Consider the following 22,141-nt stretch of genomic DNA (forward strand, 5'->3'; position numbering starts at 1 on the left):
ACAGGGGCAGGCTGGGCTGGGGGGCATCCAGTCCCTTAGTAGGCTACCTTGGGCTGGATCACTGGGCCACCTGCATTTTGTTTCCTTTAAAATAGGCTGCTGAGTGTTAGGCTGCTGGTCCTGATCCCCAACCCACAGAACCAGATGAGGAGGTCTTTGCCCATAGCAGCCGCCTTTCCCATAGAGCTTGACGCGCTCACCGGTACTCAGATGCCCCCGGAACTTAGCTCCAAGAGTAGTGTGGGTTGGAAATACAGGACCACAGCGGCGGGCCAGGAGACTGGTAGAAGGCAGCGGGTAGTCAATACGATAGCCAAGGTCAAGGGTCACAGGCAAGCAGGGTAATTGATAAACACGCCAGAGGTCGGGGTCACAGGCACGGTAGCGAGGTCCAAGGTACAGGCATGAAGGGTCAGGTTCACGAGCAAAACAGGCCAGTAATCCAAGCAGGGGTCATACACAGGGAATCAAACAGAGTATCCACAGGACAGGACAAGTGAACAGGAGCAGGTCAGCAGGACTGGGACAGATACACTATAACCGGCAGTGAGGCTCAGATCTCACTGCCTTAAATAGTACTAAGAGCCAATCAGGACAGAGGAGGACAGGGCTGACAATCAGCCTCAGGAGGCAGCTAATTAATTGCTAGCTAGAACTAGCATAGGTAATAACATAAACCAGGAAGCATGTTTAAAAATATAAATTAACCAGTTTAAATCATATGAGAGCTCCCCCTGGTGTTGGAGGATCTCTGATGAAGTTGTTTACTACAACGAAACGCGTAAAATTTGACACCTTTGATCAGTGTATATTGATCACTCTTATGCTTTCCTTATGGTCAGAAAGCTCAAAATCTGCCAGAATTGGAATTCCTGCACGAGTGCTTTTATATTGGGTCTCAGATGAGAGACTGGAGACCAATATAACTGTTGCAGGAGGTTCTAACTATACATCAATAGGTTCAAGCTGATTACCAAGAGTCACTGAGAAGGATTTTCAACTATATTGACACATAGAGGAACGTTTAATTGGGCTATTTGTAACCGGAGGAGGTCTTTTCTGCTGGAACATCATTTTTAGCATGCATATGCTGAGGAACAAGCTCAGATCGGGTAACACACTATACACTCCAGGGATCTGGTAAGAAAGTGCATATTAATATGATTGCCCGTGGACTGCCTATACCTCCGTATTTATTGCCTGTTCCATTGTGACTATTGCCGCATAACATCGTGATACAGTTGTATATTGAATCATACTATCATCGGATGGGGGACTGCTCTAGACTTGGTGTGTGGGGATTTAAAGCAGATTATCAAATTACGATTCGAGGACAATCCAAGTCCATTATTATCAAATTGCTTAAATCCTGATCAACATTTACCCCACTGAGCCGGAACCGCTTGCACGACAATATAAAGATCCATTAATGTGAGCTCTGCCCATATTTCCTCTTCAATAGGGAATTTTTTAACAAGACATTGTTTTGACCACCAATATCCCTAGAGGAAATCATTTCAATCGATAATTTTTTGATAGGTGCATCTATCTAATATATTTTTTCCTCTCATAGAGGGTGGCTTACTTACATCTATATATGCATATTGACTGTATTTTTTAAGATTTGTTTTAATAAATGGTTTTTATTATCCACATTGCAATACCAGTTTTTTGAGGACTTGAGGATCTATTGCATTTTTGTTTTAGGATGTCCCTACACCCTCCTACATCTATGCCATAAGGATAATAACAGAGCATAGAAACTAAAGCACGCGTCCAACTGCCAATTCACTGCAGGATGCGGCGTACCGCCGCTGCTCGTGACACTGTGTCAAGTCTTGCCCCCGGGCTAAAATTTGCCAACCCTCCCCTGGGGTGTAGATTGCAGGTGCTGGGATCTAGATGAGAGAAGGGAGGTAGATGATGCTGGACTGCTTGTTGTTATTTTTTTAGCATAAGTTTCTGATTTTCCCAAGAGCATTCCATGAACTTGCTTCAAAAGACGTAACATGGATGAAGATCCTAGATGGTTAAGGTCCCTACCTCTACTGACTGTGGCTTAACAATGCTATAAATGGCTAGACAACTGTTGTCAGGATTTGGGTAAAAACAATTCCACACACAAGAGGTGAGCTTTTTGGTCTTATGCAAAAGGCATGACAATGGCCTTCTGATCACTGGCAAGAACTGCTGCAGTCTTTGTTCGAAAGTGTATGAAAATAATATTGTTACCTGTGAGGTGGTCAGAATTGACTGCAAATGACTTGAAATTAGTGTTATTGAGGTTAATAATAATGTAGGAACCAAAAAAAAAAAAAAAAGAGCAAAATTATGTGATTTTAGCATATTTTAGCAATTTTTCTAAAAAAATACAATTCCAAAACCAAAAACACACAAGGGCGGTTTTGCCAAGACCAAAACATGAAGTTAATCCAGATCCAAAACCAGAACACAGGGGTCAGTAAACATCTTAGTCTTCAGTTTCACAACGGAACCTGGGAGTAGCTGTTGCCCATGCAGAGTCAAAAAACATAGGTAAAATATGTAGCAAAGTTTTAAATCTTACGTATTCCTATTTAAAGGCTGAAGACAATGAGTCATTCTTGGGTGTGCACTTTAGGGTAAAAAAGTAGGGGAGACAAAGATGGCCACAGGAGCAGACATGACAGCCCCCTAATCAACTTCACCCTCAGTAGCACTAGTTCATGCCTCTGTTCTGCTATATAGTTCTGATTTTTATGAAAACGAAATGAGTGAAAAAGATTGCTGTGTTCCTTTTAAAAATTCAATTGGAGCCGAGTTTCGAAACCATGAGAATATAAACTTTGGTTGGGGGAAGGTTGAGGAAGTTGGATTTTAAATTAAGGGCAAGTTTCTTTTTACCTGCCGTGTAGCCTGGCATAAAAGGCGAGTTCTATGAGCTTATTAGTCTAGGGCGACTTTAACCTTTAATCAGGCCCTGCGAATACCCCACCAGTGCAGCCTTGGATACACACTGTGTGCCTGATTAATTAAGGACCATAAATGTACACATGCTAAAACATGTGCTTGCAATCAGGAGCAACTGTAAAAATGTATTTCATGTACAGTAGACATTAAGAACATCCTAGCGGCCTCCTCACTCTCCACAGCACCCTCTGTTCTCCCTCCACACTCTGCGGCGCTGGAGCTCAGTGCGAGTTCAAGATGCCGCAGCAGGAAGCAGGGCTTGGCGGTCGGCTTCTGCTTCATGAAGGAGGCCACATGGTCTGGAGCGGGCGGCACTGCCACCTAGCTCTGAACTTCAGGCACCCACAAACGACCGCAGACTGGAGAACAGGCAGAGGGGATGCTCTGCTCCCTCCCAGCCTGCGATTATGTTTAACATTTCATCTTCTATCCCCAGCCTTTTCTTAGGAGATCAGTGGTCACACACCATATGTTACCCCGAGTACACCCGCCCCTCCTCAGGTCTTTAATGGTGCCCCTGCCCCACTTACCCCTGCCCAGCTTAGCCACATGGATGCATGCAGAGCACACCACCCCCCATACCAGGTTTCACCCCTTCTTTTTTCCTTGGATTACTATACTTCAGCAACTCCCCACTCCATTGCCCGTACCACCCTCCCCCATCTAGATCATGCCACCATGCGTACCCAGATGGTACACACACTCCCCCTTACCAGGCCCTTCCTGCAGCCTGCATGTATAGGATGGCACTGTCATGTGTTGCACATCCCATATGACTTGTCAGTCACAGACACACGAGAAGAGCACGGAAGATATGGACAAAGACACACATAGGGAGGGCAAGGAGGAGACAGACACTGACACACAGAGGGTTGGCAGGGAGTTGATGGACACAGACACACAAAGGGTAAGAGAGGGAGGTGGAACGAATCATACAAAATGAGGCCACGTGCAGGTGGCAGCAAGTTTTATGTACATATGTTCTGTAAGGATAGCAGAGCATGTGTGCTTAAAATGAAGTGGGGAGAAGAATTGCCAGTATGTTATACGGGCACATACTGCCCCACTTCATGCCGAGTGTGCTCTAGTGGTTGCTGGCAAAAGCAATGCATTTGTAGCATCGCCCAACACATGCCGCTTATAACCAACGATACCACAGATGGACATGTTAGGTTGCATTCTCAACAGATGTTTTTTTCCCTAGGTATCTATAGTTTGATTTTGACTTTATAATAAAATTATCAATACTATATAATAGTATGCAGCATGGTGGCTTAGTGATTAGCACTTCTGCCTCACAGTACTGGGGTCATGAGTTGGATTCCCAACCATGGCCTTATCTGTGTGGAGTTTGTATGTTCTCCCCGTGTTTGCGTGGGTTTCCTCAGGGTGCTCCGGTTTCCTCCCACACTCCAAAAACATACTAGTAGGTTAATTGACTGCTATCAAAATTGACCCTAGTCTGTCTCTCTCGGTCTGTCTGTGTGTGTATGTTAGGGAATTCAGACTGTAAGCTCCAGGGCAGAGACCGATGGGAATTCTCTGTACAGCGCTGCGGAATCAGTGGCGCTATACAAATAAATGTTGATGATGAGAATAGGTATTTAATATTAGAGTATAGTGTTTTCTAATCTACATGTTAGCAAATAACATACTTCTACAAAATAATATCAATATACTGTATAATTACCTTTTAATTTTCAGTTACTTTCAACTGTTACTAAAAGAGGGAATAACAAAACAGGCAGTGCACATAGAACAGTATCTTGAAATTTAGGTCAAATTTTAAATAAATAAAAAAATGTTGATCACTCATAATGACAATGGTTGGTAGACGCAAACCAGCACCAACTATAAAGTGATAAGTTTCGTCATTCACCACACATCAGCTGCTTATGGAGTTGCCAGCTTCTCTTGAAGATGATGGAGGTGCCCTTGGCACCGCTTTGATATATGGGAGAGTATAACTGAACGGGCACACCATAGACTAGTAACAGATACAAACCAATTTCAAAAGAAATGAGCCAACATACACATACAAAATGTTAGTCAGAGAACTGAGAGCATGGCTGTTTTAATTAGAAGACAAAATAGTGTATGTGCTCTGGGTCCATCAGAGGAAAGGTCCATTGTTAGACTTCTTAGCATTGGGTCTTGAATAAGAGAGGCCAATAAATAGCTTCTATACTAGCCCAAAGATGTATGAGAAAATGTCCCTTATATTAAAGAGGGGAATCTCTGTCTTCAAGTGAGAAAACTTGATACACTCTAAGGATGTTGTAGCAAGTTACCCCATATTTTTTGGAAAGGGGCATGAAACCCACTATTGGGTCTGCAATGAGACCACTGATGTCTTAAAGAATTCCTGCATAAATGTAAACTGACAAAAAAAAAAAAATATCATCCAGATTACACCTTCTATTTATAGATCATGGAACTGGTAGTATTTCACCTAATACATAAGAAGAGGACCATGGGGTTTATTCTAAAGGACATGGGACATTAGGCTTGGTACACAAGGTTAAAGAACCCTGTACTTCAATGCAGAGAATAAAAATGAGCAATAGATTAATATTATGTGAGGATTACGTAACAATTTTGCAATAATTTTGTTGCTGTGCAACGTTATTAGATATAGCCCTATTTTGTTTCTACAGATTTTATGCAAACTTTATTATTAAAGAAATATACAACCTGTAAGTACTATAAAAAAAAAAAGACCATACCAAAATATACATTACAATTACAATCAAATATATGTGCATAGTGTAGTCACTAAATACATTACCAAATTTAAGTTTGAAAAAGTCTACAATGCTGAAAAAAACTATTATATCAATATACTATTATACATTTTCCAAAAAATAAAACTATTTTCTTTTCTACTTAGACAGGTCAATACATATTTGCACTACAATATTTCTTCTGTATTGGGAGAACGTATCTTAAATTTAGAGACAGTTATCATTTGCCAGCTATTATTTCATAGTCAATATTCTCTGTGCTGTGCATTTAATAACTGTCATATTATAAAACAGAAGTAGACAAACCAATAAATGCGGATTGCAATTAATGTTCCACTACCACCTACTGAACATTTTACTAAGATGTTCCTCCATGTAACCAGAGTTCTATGTTTTTCGTCTGGCCCTGCTCATTCTGAAATACAGAACCTGCAGATGAATTCTGGTGGTGGAAAGACTACGAAGAAGAGAATGAAGGAGCCACAGGAAAAAGGCTGCATGGAGAGATCACGCAGCTCTGACTAGGGGGGAGAAGTATGTTCGCAAAATATTATAGTAGGTGGTAGTGCAGCTATAACATGTAATATTAATATGACAATTCTGCTGCTGCCATTTTGTCCATTGACATCACCTGAGTGGAGTTATTGCCACACTTACCACAGAATGATCTTCTTGAGTTTGAGCACTCTAGTGTAATTTTCTAACTAATCACTGTATATTTCTACACAACCCTAATAGCTGATTTTATTCTAGCAACAGCCTGCAATGGGAAATTGCAGATAAATGTCTTTTTCTTAAATTTGCTAATTAATCTATGTAAATATTGTAACAGAATCATTTGAGAATTGGTAAATCACAGATATATATGTTCCAGGCTTTCTCTTTTATGTGCTCTAAAGCCACAGGAAGAATGTATGTGGGAATAATTTCCCAGAGAGTGTGGTCAGCTTTATTAAAATCTGGTAAGGGTCCCTGGGGTATAAGTGGATAGCATTGGGTGGGCTCCATTTACAAGGCCCATTTCAGGTTTTCCAACCAACTAGCAAGTTGCTAGTAATCAGGAGTTCCGCCTGCAAGGTTCTGATAAAAAGCTGCTAGGCAGTTACCACTCTCTCAGACTTGGGAAGGAGGTTGGATGCTTCCTGAGAGATACTGCAAATGGTGAGCAGTAAGTCCTGTATTGTGTTTGTGTGTGGGACACAAGATTACTCACTTGGGAAAAGGTGTTGTGCGTTAGTAAGAAGCCAGACAGACTAGGAACTTCTGTTTATGTTTTATTTGTTTTGAATATTGTGGATAAAACCAGCTGCGGCTAGTTAAAACCAAAACAATTGACTGGTGTGATATCCTTGCTTGATCTGTCTGAAGGGCAGCCTTCTATCCCAGAAGAATGTAACCCCAACATGATCTTATTAGGGGTGTGCACCGGCCACTTTTAGTGTTTTGGGTTCTGATTTGTTTTGCCAAAACACCCGACGAAAGGTTTTGGTTCTGATTTAGGGTTTTGGGTTCTGATTTATTTTTAAAAAAGCATAAAAAGTGCTAAAATCTAGTTTTTTGTTTGTTTTTCACTCCTACGCTATTATTAACCTCAATAACATTCAATAAGAATCATTTCCACTAATTTCCAGTCTATTCTGAACACCTCACAGCTATCTGGATTGCGTAGTGGAGTGGCCCCGTTACCCAATTTGGTACCTCTTGTTTTCGACGATGACAGGTCATTTTCATTAATTTTTGATTTGGCAGCAACAGTCAACGTATTTTAATATCTGATACGCATCTATCTGGACTGCGTAGTGGAGTGGCCCCGGTACCCAATACCTCCTCCAACTGGTCTGAATTCCACTGCACAGATGGCTGCTCCTACATCCTCCAACTGGTCTGAATTCCACTGCACAGATGGCGGACACCGGATGCACGTCTAACACCAACATAGCTGTTAAGGCCGCAGTTATCCGCTTTGCCATAGGATGACTACTGTCGTACTTCGTGCTCATGGCAAACGACTGTTGGACGGTCAATTGTTTGGTGAAAGACGTAGCGTTCTTACGACTTCCCCTCTGGGAAGATGACCGACTACCAGCAGCAACAGCAGCAGTGGCAGTAGTAGGCGTACCGCTGCTGGATTCCTCGGATGAATCCCGGATTGAAGAGGACTCATTCTGGCTGGTGACATGGCCTGCAGGACTAAATCTAATGGAGATCGTGGAGGAAGTTGACGAGGAGGGTGTTGGTGGTGTGTATCCAACAGGACCAAGGGATTTAGGTGTCCCTGGACTGATGACGGTCCTAGCCCCAATTCCTGAACTAACCACTGAACTATGAAGTTTATTCAGGTGACGTATAAGGGAGGATGTCCCTAGGTGGCCAAGATCCTTACCCCTGCTTATTTGAGCTTTACATAAGCTACATATGGCCGGATTTGGATAAAAATAACTGCAGACCGAAGAGGTGCATTTTCTGGTCTTCTGACCAGGCATGACGATGGGCTTTTTCATCCCATGGACCTCAACTGTTTCCCCCCCTAGTGCCTCATTTAAAATAACCACATCAGCATCCTCATCATCAAGTTCCTCCATAGCGCCAGCTACATCAATAGCCTCCTCCCGGTGTACAACATTGACACCTTGATTATCCAAATCTGGATCTACACTGTGGGTGATCCTTCCAGCATATGCAGAGGGTGTACTGCAAATGGTGGATGGAGTCACCTCTTCCCGTACAGTGATGGGAAGGTCAGGCTTCGCAACCACCAACACCCTTGGACTCGCCTTGGGGATTTGTGATGTCATCTGTTTAGAAGGCAGAGTTGTTTGCTGTTTTGTTGTTGTTGCTGACAGCATAACTCTCTTAATTTTTTTTGATAGGGGGTGAGGAGGAGGGCTTAGAGCCTTGGGTGAAGCTGAACCACTAGTCCTGAACACGGGCCAGGGCCTAAGCCGTTCCTTGCCACTCCGTGTCGTAAATGGCATATTGGCAAGTTTTCGTTTCCCCTCAGATGTTTTTAATTTTCTTTTTTTGGTAATTTTAGTCAACTTTGGGTTTTTGGATTTTACATGCCCTCTACTAGGAGATTGGGCATCGGCCTTGCCAGACGATGTTGATGGCATTTCATCGTCTATGTCATGACTAGTGGCAGCAGCTTCAGCATTAGGAGGAAGTGGGTCTTGATCTTTCCCTACTTTATCCTCCAAGTTTTGGTACACCATTATATGCAGCACAAGAGAGCATACCCCTAAACCACACACACTCGGCAAAGCCTTTACAAATTATCTGCGGCACAGGAGAGTACCACTGGACTGGAGTTATATAGCAGTACCTAGTATTTTTTGGTACAGCAGCAACAGTGAACGTAGTTTGACTTTTAAATAGCAGTACCTAGTATTTTTGGGTACAGCAGCAACAGAGAACATAGTTTGACTTTGAAATAGCAGTACCTAGTATTTTTTTGTACAGCAGCAACAGTGAACGTAGTTTGACTTTGAAATAGCAGTACCTAGTATTTTTTTTACTAATTTTTTTATATTTTTTTTCAATTATTTCTGTATAATTTTTTTAAAATTATTTTATAACTTTTGAATAATTTTGAAATAACAATGCCCTTAGCAGAACAGAGCACAGGACACAGGCAGCACCACTGGACTCAGCAGGACAGAGCACAGGACACAGCACCACTGGATTCAGCAGGACAGAGCACAGGACAAAAGCGCCACTGGACTCAGCAGGACAGAGCACTGGACAAAGCACAAAGAACCACTAAACTGATCAGGAGCTTCTTAACTACAACCTCCCTCACGAGTGATCACAGCCAGAATGAAGATGGCGCCCACAAGGTGAGTATTTATGACATCCGAGTCTCGCGAGATCCGACGCGAGACTTGGATGTCATAGCCTCGGTTTGGCTCCGTTTGGCGCCCGGAAGTTCCCGAACAGTGCTCGGATCCCGTTGGATTCACACTGTTCGGGTGGGCTCGGATTTGCGGAATCCTTAGATCTTCTGACATAATATATAAATATGTATTTTCAATGTACATCAGTGTTTTACAACTATTATTTTTATCTTATCTCTTTATTTGGTCTTCCCTTTGCATTTTTTTAATAATAAATATGTATTCTTAAAAATTTATCTTTTTTGGTAACATTTATTTATGGATTTACTTTAAAGCATTCGACTAAGGGTGCAGTGAATGATTAATTATTTCAGGTAAGGATTACAAACTGTAACATTATAGCTATCTTTACTACTATATATATATATATATATATATATATATATATATATATATATATATATATATAGATAATAAACATGGTTGTCTCATCAAGGCCCACAACTTTCTAAGGGTCATTTATGACTAAACTGTAAAGCCTAGACTGCTTTTATTATTTGCATAAATGTGCCTAATTACCCAAACAAGAGCAATTTTCTAGGTCTTTGAAGCATCCCTGTGAAAAGGGGATTGTTTACATTTGCAGGTTTGATAATACTCTGGAGAATCCACATGGTGGACACAGTAAAAACGTCACTACCGTCTAACCTACATGCACTTTACATACATACTCATCATCATCATCAGCAATTTTAGGTGTTAGGAACTTCCAAGTCAGCACAGTGAAACTCGGGAACTACTCTGAAGGCCAGGTGTTCGCTGGAGCCCCTAGTGGTGGGGACAGACTGGGCTGCGGGCCGACCGAGGGTCGAGTAACGTATACTGACTTAAGGAGTTCCCAGAAGTGGAGTGATTGGTGGACAGTAGTATAAGAAGAATCCTAGGTCAAAAGGTCACAGGCACAGATGCAATATCCAAGGGCAAGCGAAGGGTCAAACTCACAGGCAGAGAAGCAAAATCCGAATTCCAGGCAAAAGGTCAAGGTCAGAAGAGAAGGGTCACAGGTCCAATAACAAGCAGGGGTCAAAACACGGGTAGTCAAATCCAAGGTAGCAGGAACCAAAAATGGATAGCACAAGCAGGCAGCAGGACTGAGGACAGAACGCTATAACCGACAGTGAGGCTGCAAACCTCACTGCCTTAAATACCAGTAGTGGCCAATCAGAGCCTAGCTCTGACATCACATGGGCAGGCTCAATCCTGCAATATTAATCAGCCCACAGGCATATGGGCGCTTCTGCGCATGTGCCCGGCTGTTCCCAGCTGCCGGGACGCAGCGCCCCTGTAAATAGCGTCCGACCGTTGCCCTGGCAACGGTCAGGTCAAAGCAGGAAGTGACGTCCCGGTTGCCATAGCGACGACCGGGACACCTGCAGGAAATAGGTGAGAGTCGCGGCGGTGCCCGCGGCCGCCGCGACTGCTAACATTAGGTAGCGCCACTAATTCTGCACAGCTGTCAAGAGAACACATTAACATCAATGCCTGCCCCATTGAAGCTTACAGTCTAACTTCCCTATCATACACACACACACACTTAAGCTAGATGTTTCTCCTTAAATGCTGCTCATTTTATTCACATTTATGTCTAACTATAATCATGAGAGTGAGTGGAGACATGTGTGGGGAAACATGTCGCTTACATGTGTCACTTTTGTGGGTTTGTATTACAAGGTTGAAAGGGCATTTAGAAATGCTCTTTCCTGTAAAACTAATGTGTATTAATAAGCAGCCAGGAAAAACAGAGTTTCTGAGGTAATGTAGGTATGAGAAATTAGCCATAAGATAAAGTAGGAGTATAACAGTCTTTGCTACAATACAGAACTGTAAACAGTGTCTCTACAGAAATGCTGTTGCAAATTCACACAGTTTTTGAGGCAATGCAAGAGTATAAACAATGTATCTGAGGTAATTCTGGTACAGATTAACACAGAATCCAGTTATTACTGTGAAGCTCCACATAAGAGCAATATATAATTACTGCAGTTCACGCTTGGGAATACTGAGTTGAGGTATATGAATACCATGCAGATGCAAACCAGATAACAGGAGCCATGAGAGAAATGATAGCAAAGCCAAGAACCAGTAGACTGGTAAGATGCAATCCACATACCTGGAGGCAGAGGCAGGAACTACTGAAGCAAGGTCAGGAGCATATAGTACACAAGTACAGGAATCAGGAAGCTAGCGTGTTAAACCCTATCACTGGCAATGAGTGCAGGAGAGATGAAGGTTTATAAAGCCAAGTCTTCCAATCAGAATTCAGAGGAAGAAACACCTGAAGTGCACAGCAGATCTGAGTAACCAGCAGAAAGACAGATGTAAACTTAATAATTCTCGTCTCTTCCAGCACAGTTCTTAGGGGTCAATAAGAATATGGTTGCAAAATATGCATCTCTCATCACCTCATGCACATACTGTTGTTTGGTTGCCAATATAACAGTTAACATACGCCTTACTTCTCCTTCACAGTAATTTAGAAGTGTATCTTAGTACACCTCTATTCCTCTCAGCAGTGTTTAATTTTAAAATGGTACCTCAGCAGTGTTTACATGTAAAATGGTGCCTCAGTGCACATATATTTCTCTGAGGTGTAGTCACGGTTAAATACAGGAATACAGCTAGGAGCCACGAATATGGTGAAAACACTATGTTTATTTGCAGAAATGTAGAAATAGCAGGTAATCATGAGTTTGTAGTAAATACCAGGTGCAAAGCTGATGCAGGAAGCAGGAGGTAATATGAATTTGCAGAAACCACCAGGTACACAGCTAATGCAGGGAAGCAGGAGGTATGGACAGATCCCAAGCAGCAACAGAAGCATATCAGAAGGCAGGAACAAGTAACAACAGGATGTGACAACAATGACCAACAATGAATGCTGGGAGAGACAAGTTTATGAAGGACACACCCAGGTGCAACGAATAATTAGTGAACAGGAAGGTTAACTCCTAAAGCACAAGAAGCAGGCACAATTGCAGCACCTCTGGTTATCAGAGGTACTGCTGCTAACACATAAAATGAAACACAAATAATAAAGTCCCAAACTCCAGGAGACAGGAGCTGCCAATAGAAAGCAGCAAGCTGTAAGCAGATCATTACAGGCGTTTACTAGTAAAATGGTGCTTCGGCGCACATTTATTTTTGTAACCAGTGTTTCTTTTAAAAATGGTGCCCCAGCACACAAATAATTCTGTCAGCAGTGTTTACTCTCATATCTTTAACACTGGAGACTGAATTCAAGACCTTTTGGAGGTAGGAAAAGGCTGTGAGCCTACTTGTAACACAGAGAACGCCTCTCTAAATGTGGTATCTCCACCATGCCAGCTCACTTAAATAATTCCATAAAGCATATAGCAAAATAAACTCTTTACACATAGCAAGTAAAGATTCCAAGCCACCAAACTTCTTCAATTAGTCAGTGCTTGAACTGTTGCAGACTCTACCATCTAAGCCCACAAATCCATGTGCTTACCCATTAAAAGGGAGACATTCGTGCAAAATTAGGCATGTGATGTCACAAAAGAATATGCACACTGCATTATACACTTTTGTACTCTTGTAAATAATCCTTTAAAGAACAAAAAACACTCCACTATTTAACCTGAGTGTTAAATGCGGTGTATAACTTAGTGAAATAAAATGTGACATTTTTTTTTTCATAATTAAACGAGTCCATTATCCTTTTTTCAACCCTTTGGAACAGGTTGCGGCGTTTTAGTTAATGTCATACAATGCTTTGAAAGCTAGAGCTTTTATAACTAGAAAAGCGCAAGCATTTATAATGCTCGACTGCTTCAGTGGTAACAGGTTCAGATGAAGGCGGTACACTCCTCCGTTATCACGCTAGAGCTCTGAAAACAATGCATAACATTTTCTGAACTTAATTGCATGAGGAGGGAAGAGTATTCCTCCGTCACTTCAATATTTTGCCATGAAAAGGATTGTAGATTTCAAAGTGCCTATGCGACACCAATCTCTATAGGGATGCTTCTTTACTGACTGACTTTCAGGATGTTTAGGTGGAGCAAGGATAGTGATGTCACGGCTGCTTAGCTAACTGAAATTTTTCCTGAATCAGATTCCACTAGGATACTGTCTTAAAGACACAGGATTTGCCTTCAGCTGTCTCGAATACAGTGCGGAGAGGGGGGTGGTTGTAATATATTAATATACCTTACCATCTTTTCTTTTCCTTTAAACAAAACCCAGAGTCACAAAAGAAAATGTAGTGTTAAATCTAAATGTAATATAGTACTGCTCATCCAGAGTTGGACATAAATCTGAAACGGAAGCGCAAAATGTGCAGCGTTCATTCAAGCAGGCATATGAGTCTCATGCACTTTGTTTCTGATTGTGAAATTATTATAAAATAGTTTTCTTATATGACATGGCAAGACCATTGGACAGGATTATAGCAGAATACTATTACATACTACACAAATATAAAATACTAGCTGAAGTACCCAGCGTTGCCGGGTTTAAATCTTCACATTATTAAGATATCAATGAGTTGGATGTAACTGACAACATTTTAAAAATAATTAGCAGCTCTTTCAACGCACCCATGAGGTGGCTGCCCAATATCGTTTTTGTTTTATATTAAATTTCATTAAAATCCATCCAGTGGAAGGCTCAGAACAGGCACCCCGGTTCAAAGTTCTGGCCAGTTTACACCAACGGGAGGTCTGACTGTTATAATATAATATAGATTTGTTGTTTGGTTTTGTGAAGAAAACACAACTTACCAATATATTAATTCTACAGAGCTGTACTGTTCAGTTGTGAGCTATCAATAATGCTTAAATATGCCTTTGCAAGTCATAACAATGGTTATTTGTGTAAAATATGGAGTACATCCTCTTCTTCAATGGTAGAGAAGGCAGGCTGTGAATGACAGCTTCATCTTCACTGCACCTATCAGGAATCATTAGGCTTAGTTACCTACATTTATGTCTCAGGCACTTCGACTAGATATGCTTATGCTGCTGTTCATTTTTTTAAAATTTTTTTTAGGGGGGCACATGCTGTTGTGCTGAAATGCTGTGAAAGCGCTAACTGCTGTGTCATTTTGTTGGGACACAGACTAGTGTAATCAGCAGAGCCGTAACTAGAAATTTTAGTGCCCTGGGCGAGAAAGAGCACTGGCGCCCCCCCCCTTATCTTAGTAGCTGTCGGTGGTCTCTCCCTGCCATAATGAAAGCTCGGCATTGCGAACTGGGAGGTCACACTGCCCTAGTTACAAACCCAATTTGTATTATTTATTACACAAATTGGGTTTGTAACTTTTTCTTGTTTTGTAAACAAAACAAGAATAAAACCAAAATGATTTAAATAAGAAGATTGTGCCTACCTGCCATACGCAAGCTTGTCCGCAGCTCTTCCAATCGGCAGCCAGCAGGACTTCATTGACATCAGATGAGGAGGAAGAAGGTAAGAGGGGAAAAGAAGGGCTAGCTGTGAGGGGCACAGGGGAAAAGTGAGTGTTGGGGCAAATGGTAGAAGAAGGTGGGGAGATAGATAAAATGAAAGGGTGGGCAAAGTAACACAGGGGGAGCCAGAGTTGCGCAAAATTAAAAACAAACACAAAGTGGGGGTAAGAAATGCACAGACACATACAAAACTGCAGACAGAGAGGAAAACACAACAAGGGACACAGAGTTCAACAAAATTAAACACAGACACAAAGTGGGGGTAAAAATGAGACAGACTGACACAGAGATGCACAGACAGGGGGGGAGCAGAACCACACATACAAAATAGCAGACATAGAGGAAAACACAAGAGGGGAGAAAAGACAGGGTGGGGGGACACACAGAGTTCAACAACATTAATTAAAGACAGTCACAAAATGGGGGTAAGAAAGAGACAGACACAGAAAGGAGGGGGGAAGCAGAGCCACACATACAAAATAACAGACATAGAGGAAAACACAAGAGGGGAGAAGAGACAGGCAGACAGAAACACGGTGAGGAGTGAAGGGGGAGGGGTATAAGTTTACTTACCAACAGCAGAAAGTCAGGGGAATCCGTGCAGTGCATGCAGCCGGACCTGTACATCATGTGACCAGGAGCAGAGAGGTCAAGGCGAGAGCCTGTGCAGTGTGCACATGAAGAGGCCACGCCCCCTGTATAATCAGAGTGGTCGCATGCTGCCTCTATACAGGAACAGGCAGCATGCTGTCTCTATACAGGAACAGGCAGCATGCGGCTAATTGTATAGAGATATGGAGGAGAGGGGGCAATTTTGCTAAGGGGACATTTCTAGCACAGTGCAAATTGTGGGCGGCCGTTGCGCCCCCTTGGCTTTGCGCCCTGGGCGATCGCACCGGCCGCACCACCCTCGTTACGGCTCTGGTAATCAGATCACAGGGAGGTGTACCATCATTTTCTACAGGTATGCTGTTACTGGCATGTATAAACATGGCAAAGGCAGGAGTGATCATGTTTTAAGGGCAAAGGCTTATGAAATCCTTTTTATGGAGAAGTAGGCTGGTGTATAATGGTTCTGTGGTGCACAGGCTGATGTATAAAAAGGAAGATGCTGGTGTAATGGAGACCAGAGGTGGAACTAGCGAACTGTGGGTCCTGGTGCACGTAGGCCGGAAGGAGGGAACCAGGGCCCCCCGACACTCTGTATCTGCCATGCAGTGTCCCCATTATCTCCACGGGCCCTGGTGCACTACACCTGCTGCACCAATGGTAGTTCCACCACTGATGGGGACACAGACTGGTGTAAATAGCACTCAGGCTTGTGCAATTATTCTGGATGCAATGTGGCTTCTTGAACCTAGCGCCTAACTTATCTGTACTTTGGTCCAGCCCTGATATAAAGCATGGCAATCCATTTTTCAGGAGTCAAGATACTAGTTGCAGCGGAATTAACATAAGAAACGAGGGAAGGTAACAGCTTATTAATAAAAAATATCCCAACTGTAGCAAAGTGTGGCATCTTGTTGGGAATGTGTCATATAACAAAATTATTTCTTTTGAGTTAAAAAGATAACCGAATGTACTGTATATTAGAATGGATATGGTTAATAACAATATTGTTTATGTTTAAAACAAGTAGAAACAGAATTTCTTAACTGTACAAAAAACTCTACCTCCATACACTAGCTTATCAACAACAGGGGGTAAATGTATCAAGCTGAGAGTTTTCCGGCAGGTTTGAAAAACCAATCAGATTCTAGCTATCATTTATTTAGTACATTCTGAAAAATGACAGCTAGAATCTGATTGATTGCTATAGGCAACATCTCCACTTTTCAAACCCGCCAAAAAACTCTCAGCTTGATACATTTACCCCCAGGTCTGTAAAAAGTGCAGAAGCAAACTTATTTTTCAGATGCAGCCCAAACATGTTTTATTTAATTTATTATTTTACTATAGCAAACAAGTGAAGCCAATATATGTAAACATTCCTGTATTTAATATCTGCATGAACAGTGAATTCTGATGGCATTGGTTATATTCCTGAGTTGATTTCATCACTTAAATATTTACTAGGAAAGCCAGTAAAATATAGTGAAATAACGCAACTCCTAATGTAAATTATTATGGGTATTAGATGTAACCTTGAAGATCTGTTGCCTGTGTACGGTTACAGAACTCCCTGTTCCATATAATGTCCCTATAATTTACAGTGGGATGTACACTATCCCATATATCTATTTTTTTATTTTTAAACTTAAAGTGAAAGATATGAAAAAATATTTTAGTTTGGAATGTAAGATATATTATCTTTTCTTGAATGCCACAATAGCTTTATTTACTCAGAAAATGTATTGCTCTTCACATAATCACATTTCAGTGACACAAAGTAAATCACAATGATCATTAAATAAACCACCTTATTGCAACCAATGTACGCTGCAAACTTGTTTTACCCGATTCATCAGTGTACTGTACACATCATGCTTTTTCTTAAAAGAGACATCATTACATCAAACTAGCCAGCGATGGAGACAGAATGAAATACATTTTAAAGGAACTAAATATTGTGCAAAATACTAGTGGAAACAAGTCCCAGATCATACACCATCCTCCCAAAGTGCTCAGTTTTGCATTTGATGATTTTGTATTAAGTTTTTGCCATAGTTCTATCATGATCATAAAAAGTTATAAAATATTTATTATTACTGAAGTTCATGATAACATCATTGGTACACTGTCTTTGTGAAGAGGAGTGTTATGAAATTAACCATGAGGATTACCAATTTGAAAGTAACACAATATGGATTTGTGGGCAGCATGGTGGCTTAGTGGCTAGCACTTCTGCTTCATAACACTGGGGTCATGAGTTCGATTCCTGACCATGGCCTTATCTGTGTGGAGTTTGTATGTTCTCCCAGTGTTTGCGTGGGTTTCCTCCGGGTGCTTCGGTTTCCTCCCACATTCCAAAAACATACTAGTAGGTTAATTGGCTGCTATCAAATTGACCATAATCTCTCTCTGTCTGTGCGTTAGGGAATTTAGACTGTAAGCTCCAATGGGGCAGGAACTGATGTGAGTGAGTTCTCTGTATAGTGCTGTGGAATTAGTAGCGCTATATAAGTAGCTGCTGCTGCTGCCGATTTAAAAATCATAACACAGTAAGATATTATACAAAACACAAAAGTTCCTGGAGGCAAGCTATAAAGGTATGTAGAGAGAAAGCCTCTCCTCAGTGTCTGAGATATAATACTTTCTACTTTCTCTGTTAGAATGTACAGGCTGGATGAGTAGTATTAAAGAACTTTCTGAGGATCATAGTACTGGTTAGAATGGAATTTGGTAGACAAATCACTTTTTATTTTATTACTGGTGTATTGTAATTATTTACCCCTACATTTTTGAAATTATATGGATAAATTAAATAGGAACGAGAATTAAAGTTGGAATTTTTTTTACCATGTCAAATTACTGCTGTGCACCCACCTTTATGTGTTATTCCCAGCTACACCTTCTCTAGGTAAGCCATGTGTTAAATGTAGTAAGCTTTATCAAAGGATTAGCACTAAGCCAACAAGCCCCTTGATAACTAACACTTAACATCCCTTCATATTTATGAAAACTACCAATAGTGAACACTGCAAAACAGAACAAAAGCAGATAAAAATCTATTAGATTAAAATGGCCCATGGAAGCAATGTCTGAAGGCTTTCTAACAACAAAAACATATCTCAAGCACTGAGGGCATCTGGAAAGCATTTCTCACATAGGTGATAATGACCCTTGCCTTCTAAAATGTTAGGCGCTTATATTACTTCCTAAGCAACTTGCGTTTGGGCCATACCTAAAGGCTCGGACATGAGTAGTGAAAAATAACGCTAATTAAACCACAACACAATATTGTACTTTGTCCTCACTTTTAACAGAGCAATAGAAGCATATTCATTAAGGTTTGTTTCCAAACTTTCATGCAACATGTATGTGTACTATGTATGTAACATGCATTCCCATAGAAATACATTGTATATTTCCCTAGCCTTAACATTTCTTAATTCTGCAGGTAACATTAAAACTGACACAGAGCGCATCAAAGCGAACTGAATGAATTTCATAAAGTGTTTACTGGTCCATTAGCTTTAACTTTATTTTTGGAATATCAGTATTAACTTGCGTTTAATAGGCTTTTGAGAACCCACTTTAAGCTCTTCCAAATAATGCCTGTGTGCGAAGCCTTACAGACACCCTTAGTCGTCTTTAAAGCTTTAATATAGTTTTTGTTCCACCACTGCCTGGAAATGTTAGCTTTGGTTTTTGTGCACATGTAATACATTACATTTTGATTGATAGCTTTCCTACGCAAACCACTTGTGAATGTCAATACTTTGAACTTTCTATAACTCCTCTACAGATTATAAAAAAAATACAAAAACTTGTTAAAACTTATTCCACTTCTGTCTTTCTTTTTTAAATACATGTATTTACCTCAAAAAATCATAACTGAACTGCACAAAATGACTAGAATTTGCAAATACAATAATCTAATAATATGGAATATATTCACTTTTCCAACAGTTTCAACCTTTTACACTACATTGTGATTTCATGTTTGGTATAGGACATCCACCTGTAGGTACATTATTTGATTATGTTAACATTGCACTATAAGACATCACAGAATGTAGTTAAAAGTTTCATGTTGAGACAAATTCACTTTAGTTACTTCTAAATCAGACTTGTGAATTTGCAGGCTCTTGTTGGCCTGATGTCAATTTATATTTATGTGAAAGCATTTTCATGACATTTGCAGGGTGAACAGATGTAAACATATAAAGCATAAACAATACTTACTTTCATATTATCCACTATACATATATATATATATATATATATATATATATATATATATACACACATGAAAAACGATACATTATGCATCCTCTTCTCTATCACTTTCTCTAAAATATATATATATATATATATATATATATATATACACATACATCATCATAATAGTTTAATTGACAAATGCAGCAATAAGCCAACAAATTTTAAATTTTCCTTCAAAAGTACAGTAATGGTAATCATGAACATCAATAATTGTGTGAATGTGTTTTTCATTATTTCAAAAAATAAATAAGTGACAATTCTGTCCATTGTAACCTGCATATCTAATGCACTGAAAGTATGTTTTACTAAGTTATAGCATGTACAAATTTCTTCACTCTTTTTATAACATATTCTACAATTAGGGTTTTAGTGTTAAACTAGGTGTCTAAGTTATGTGCAACAGTAATTAAAGCAAAATATGAATGCTTAACTGTTTTTGTACTGGCTTTCTTCTTTTTCTCCCAGCATACATGCATTCTCCTGGAGGAATCATTGTGATCTGACCTGAAACAAGATAATAAAAAGCAACAGGTGCATTTAAAGACACATCTAGACTGTCTTCTAACACTCAGCTAGTGGGAGTGAGCATATAAAATCTTGTAATTCAATATCTTCACAAGCAGGGTTGTGATTAAGAAATGAGCACTGTGAATGACACAACTGTAGGGTGAGCAATCAGATAGAGCTCTATGATGACATTCACTGTGGCACTGCTTCTCACACTTTAATGTAACTGGCAAAACATATATTTCAAAAGGGGTTTTTACAAATCAATGAAACGTCACTCTAATAAAAGTACACAAAACTAACTTTTTGCAAAAACAAAATGGTCATGTGAAACAATGATGAGATATATTTCACTATGACTATCTACGAGTTTGTAGAAAGTATGTATTAGAAAGTATGTATGTGAAAATGCAATAAAACGTTTAGGAGACAAAGGGGCAATACAAATTATGTGCAAATAAAAACATATATATGATGAATGATAATGGTGGATCCTTTGCAAATACAAGCTTTTAGACAATATATATTAAAAATAAAATGAGCTGTGGAGTGCAAAAGAAAAAAAAGAGAGAAACAAATTCTTGTTATGTTTCAGATGACAGCATCCATCAGTCTGTGTATAACTTACAAATGATGGTAAATTAATAAAAGTAAAATAATGCTTACAGCAAAAGAGAACACTTAACAGCAATGTATTGGAGTAACTTTTTTAAATTCATGTCTCCTAAAATTAAAAGGTGAAATAATAAGGATCAGCATACTAGTCACTAACTAGAAAATGCTATAAAGCAATCCAAATAAAAATAATTATTTTCCAGTCAGCTCATAACAAGACCACACAATATAGAGCCAGGTTCACCTGTAGCACCTGTTACTTGTTGCATTCACAGGTTTAATTGTCCTTTATAGAGAACCTACTGAGTGGAGGGAGAGGTGAAATTACATAACCAACATGGAAGGACCACATTACATTAAAGTAAACTAAATAAAAATCACTCATTATTTGACTCCGATGAAAATATTAAGGAATGGAAGTTGCATAGAACATCTCCTAAGTATAACTTTAGGAGCATTTACGTTAAGCTGCAGGCTACTGCATTTCTCTCTGCTACAAGCATCATAGTCACTGAAACCTTTGAAACGTTAAAGTCACAAGACTTACCCTTGTCAATAACACGCGTTACAGAGTCCCAATTCTAAGAGATGAGGAGATACATCCAGGAGTGATTGATCGTCTTTTGATGCAAGGGTCCAGCTTTGGTTATAGATAGAATAAGGGGATAGGGTCTGAACTCTGCTGCTTACCACCACTTGGCCGTTTGAATGTGCTAGATAGTGACGATGTAAACTTACATGGGTCATTGGAGTACAGTACCACAGAGCAGCAGAAACACTGGTGACGGCGTTCCCCCCTTACGTTGCAACGAGTTTCTCTCACTTCCTTACCATTCAGGTGGTGAGCATGAAAGTGAATGACAAGAACAGACTCTTCTTCTTGCAGAGAGTGAGGAAATATTTTTGCAAGAGTATTGCGAGCGCCATCTAGTGGATCATGGAATATGTAATATTGTATGCAGGCTTTCCCAATTTCAATAATATTCTGCTTGCTTTAGAAGTGTATTGATGCACATTGTGTATTGATGATTGCACTTATTATTATTTTTTAATATATCGTACTTTATTTAGTCGTAAATATATGAATAAATGACATTTTAACAAATACATTTTTTTT

General features: G+C 40.1%; 1 protein-coding gene across 2 annotated transcripts in view; it reads right to left on the reverse strand.

Moving 5' to 3' along the window:
* The window catches only part of AHRR (aryl hydrocarbon receptor repressor), a 284,468-nt gene extending 262,603 nt beyond the window's left edge, over window positions 1-21,865 (reverse strand). For both annotated transcript variants that reach the window (XM_075212851.1, XM_075212850.1), the window contains exons 1-2: window positions 21,572-21,865; window positions 20,334-20,406 (exon numbers count right to left, since the gene is read on the reverse strand). In XM_075212851.1, coding sequence (XP_075068952.1) covers window positions 20,334-20,395 — 62 coding nt within the window. In that variant the 5' untranslated portion in view covers window positions 20,396-20,406; window positions 21,572-21,865. The remainder of the gene's footprint in view (window positions 1-20,333; window positions 20,407-21,571) is intronic.
* Between the last annotated feature and the right edge of the window lie 276 nt (window positions 21,866-22,141).

This window comes from Mixophyes fleayi, chromosome 5, assembly GCF_038048845.1.
Source record: "Mixophyes fleayi isolate aMixFle1 chromosome 5, aMixFle1.hap1, whole genome shotgun sequence".
Classification (NCBI taxonomy): Eukaryota; Metazoa; Chordata; class Amphibia; order Anura; family Limnodynastidae; genus Mixophyes; species Mixophyes fleayi.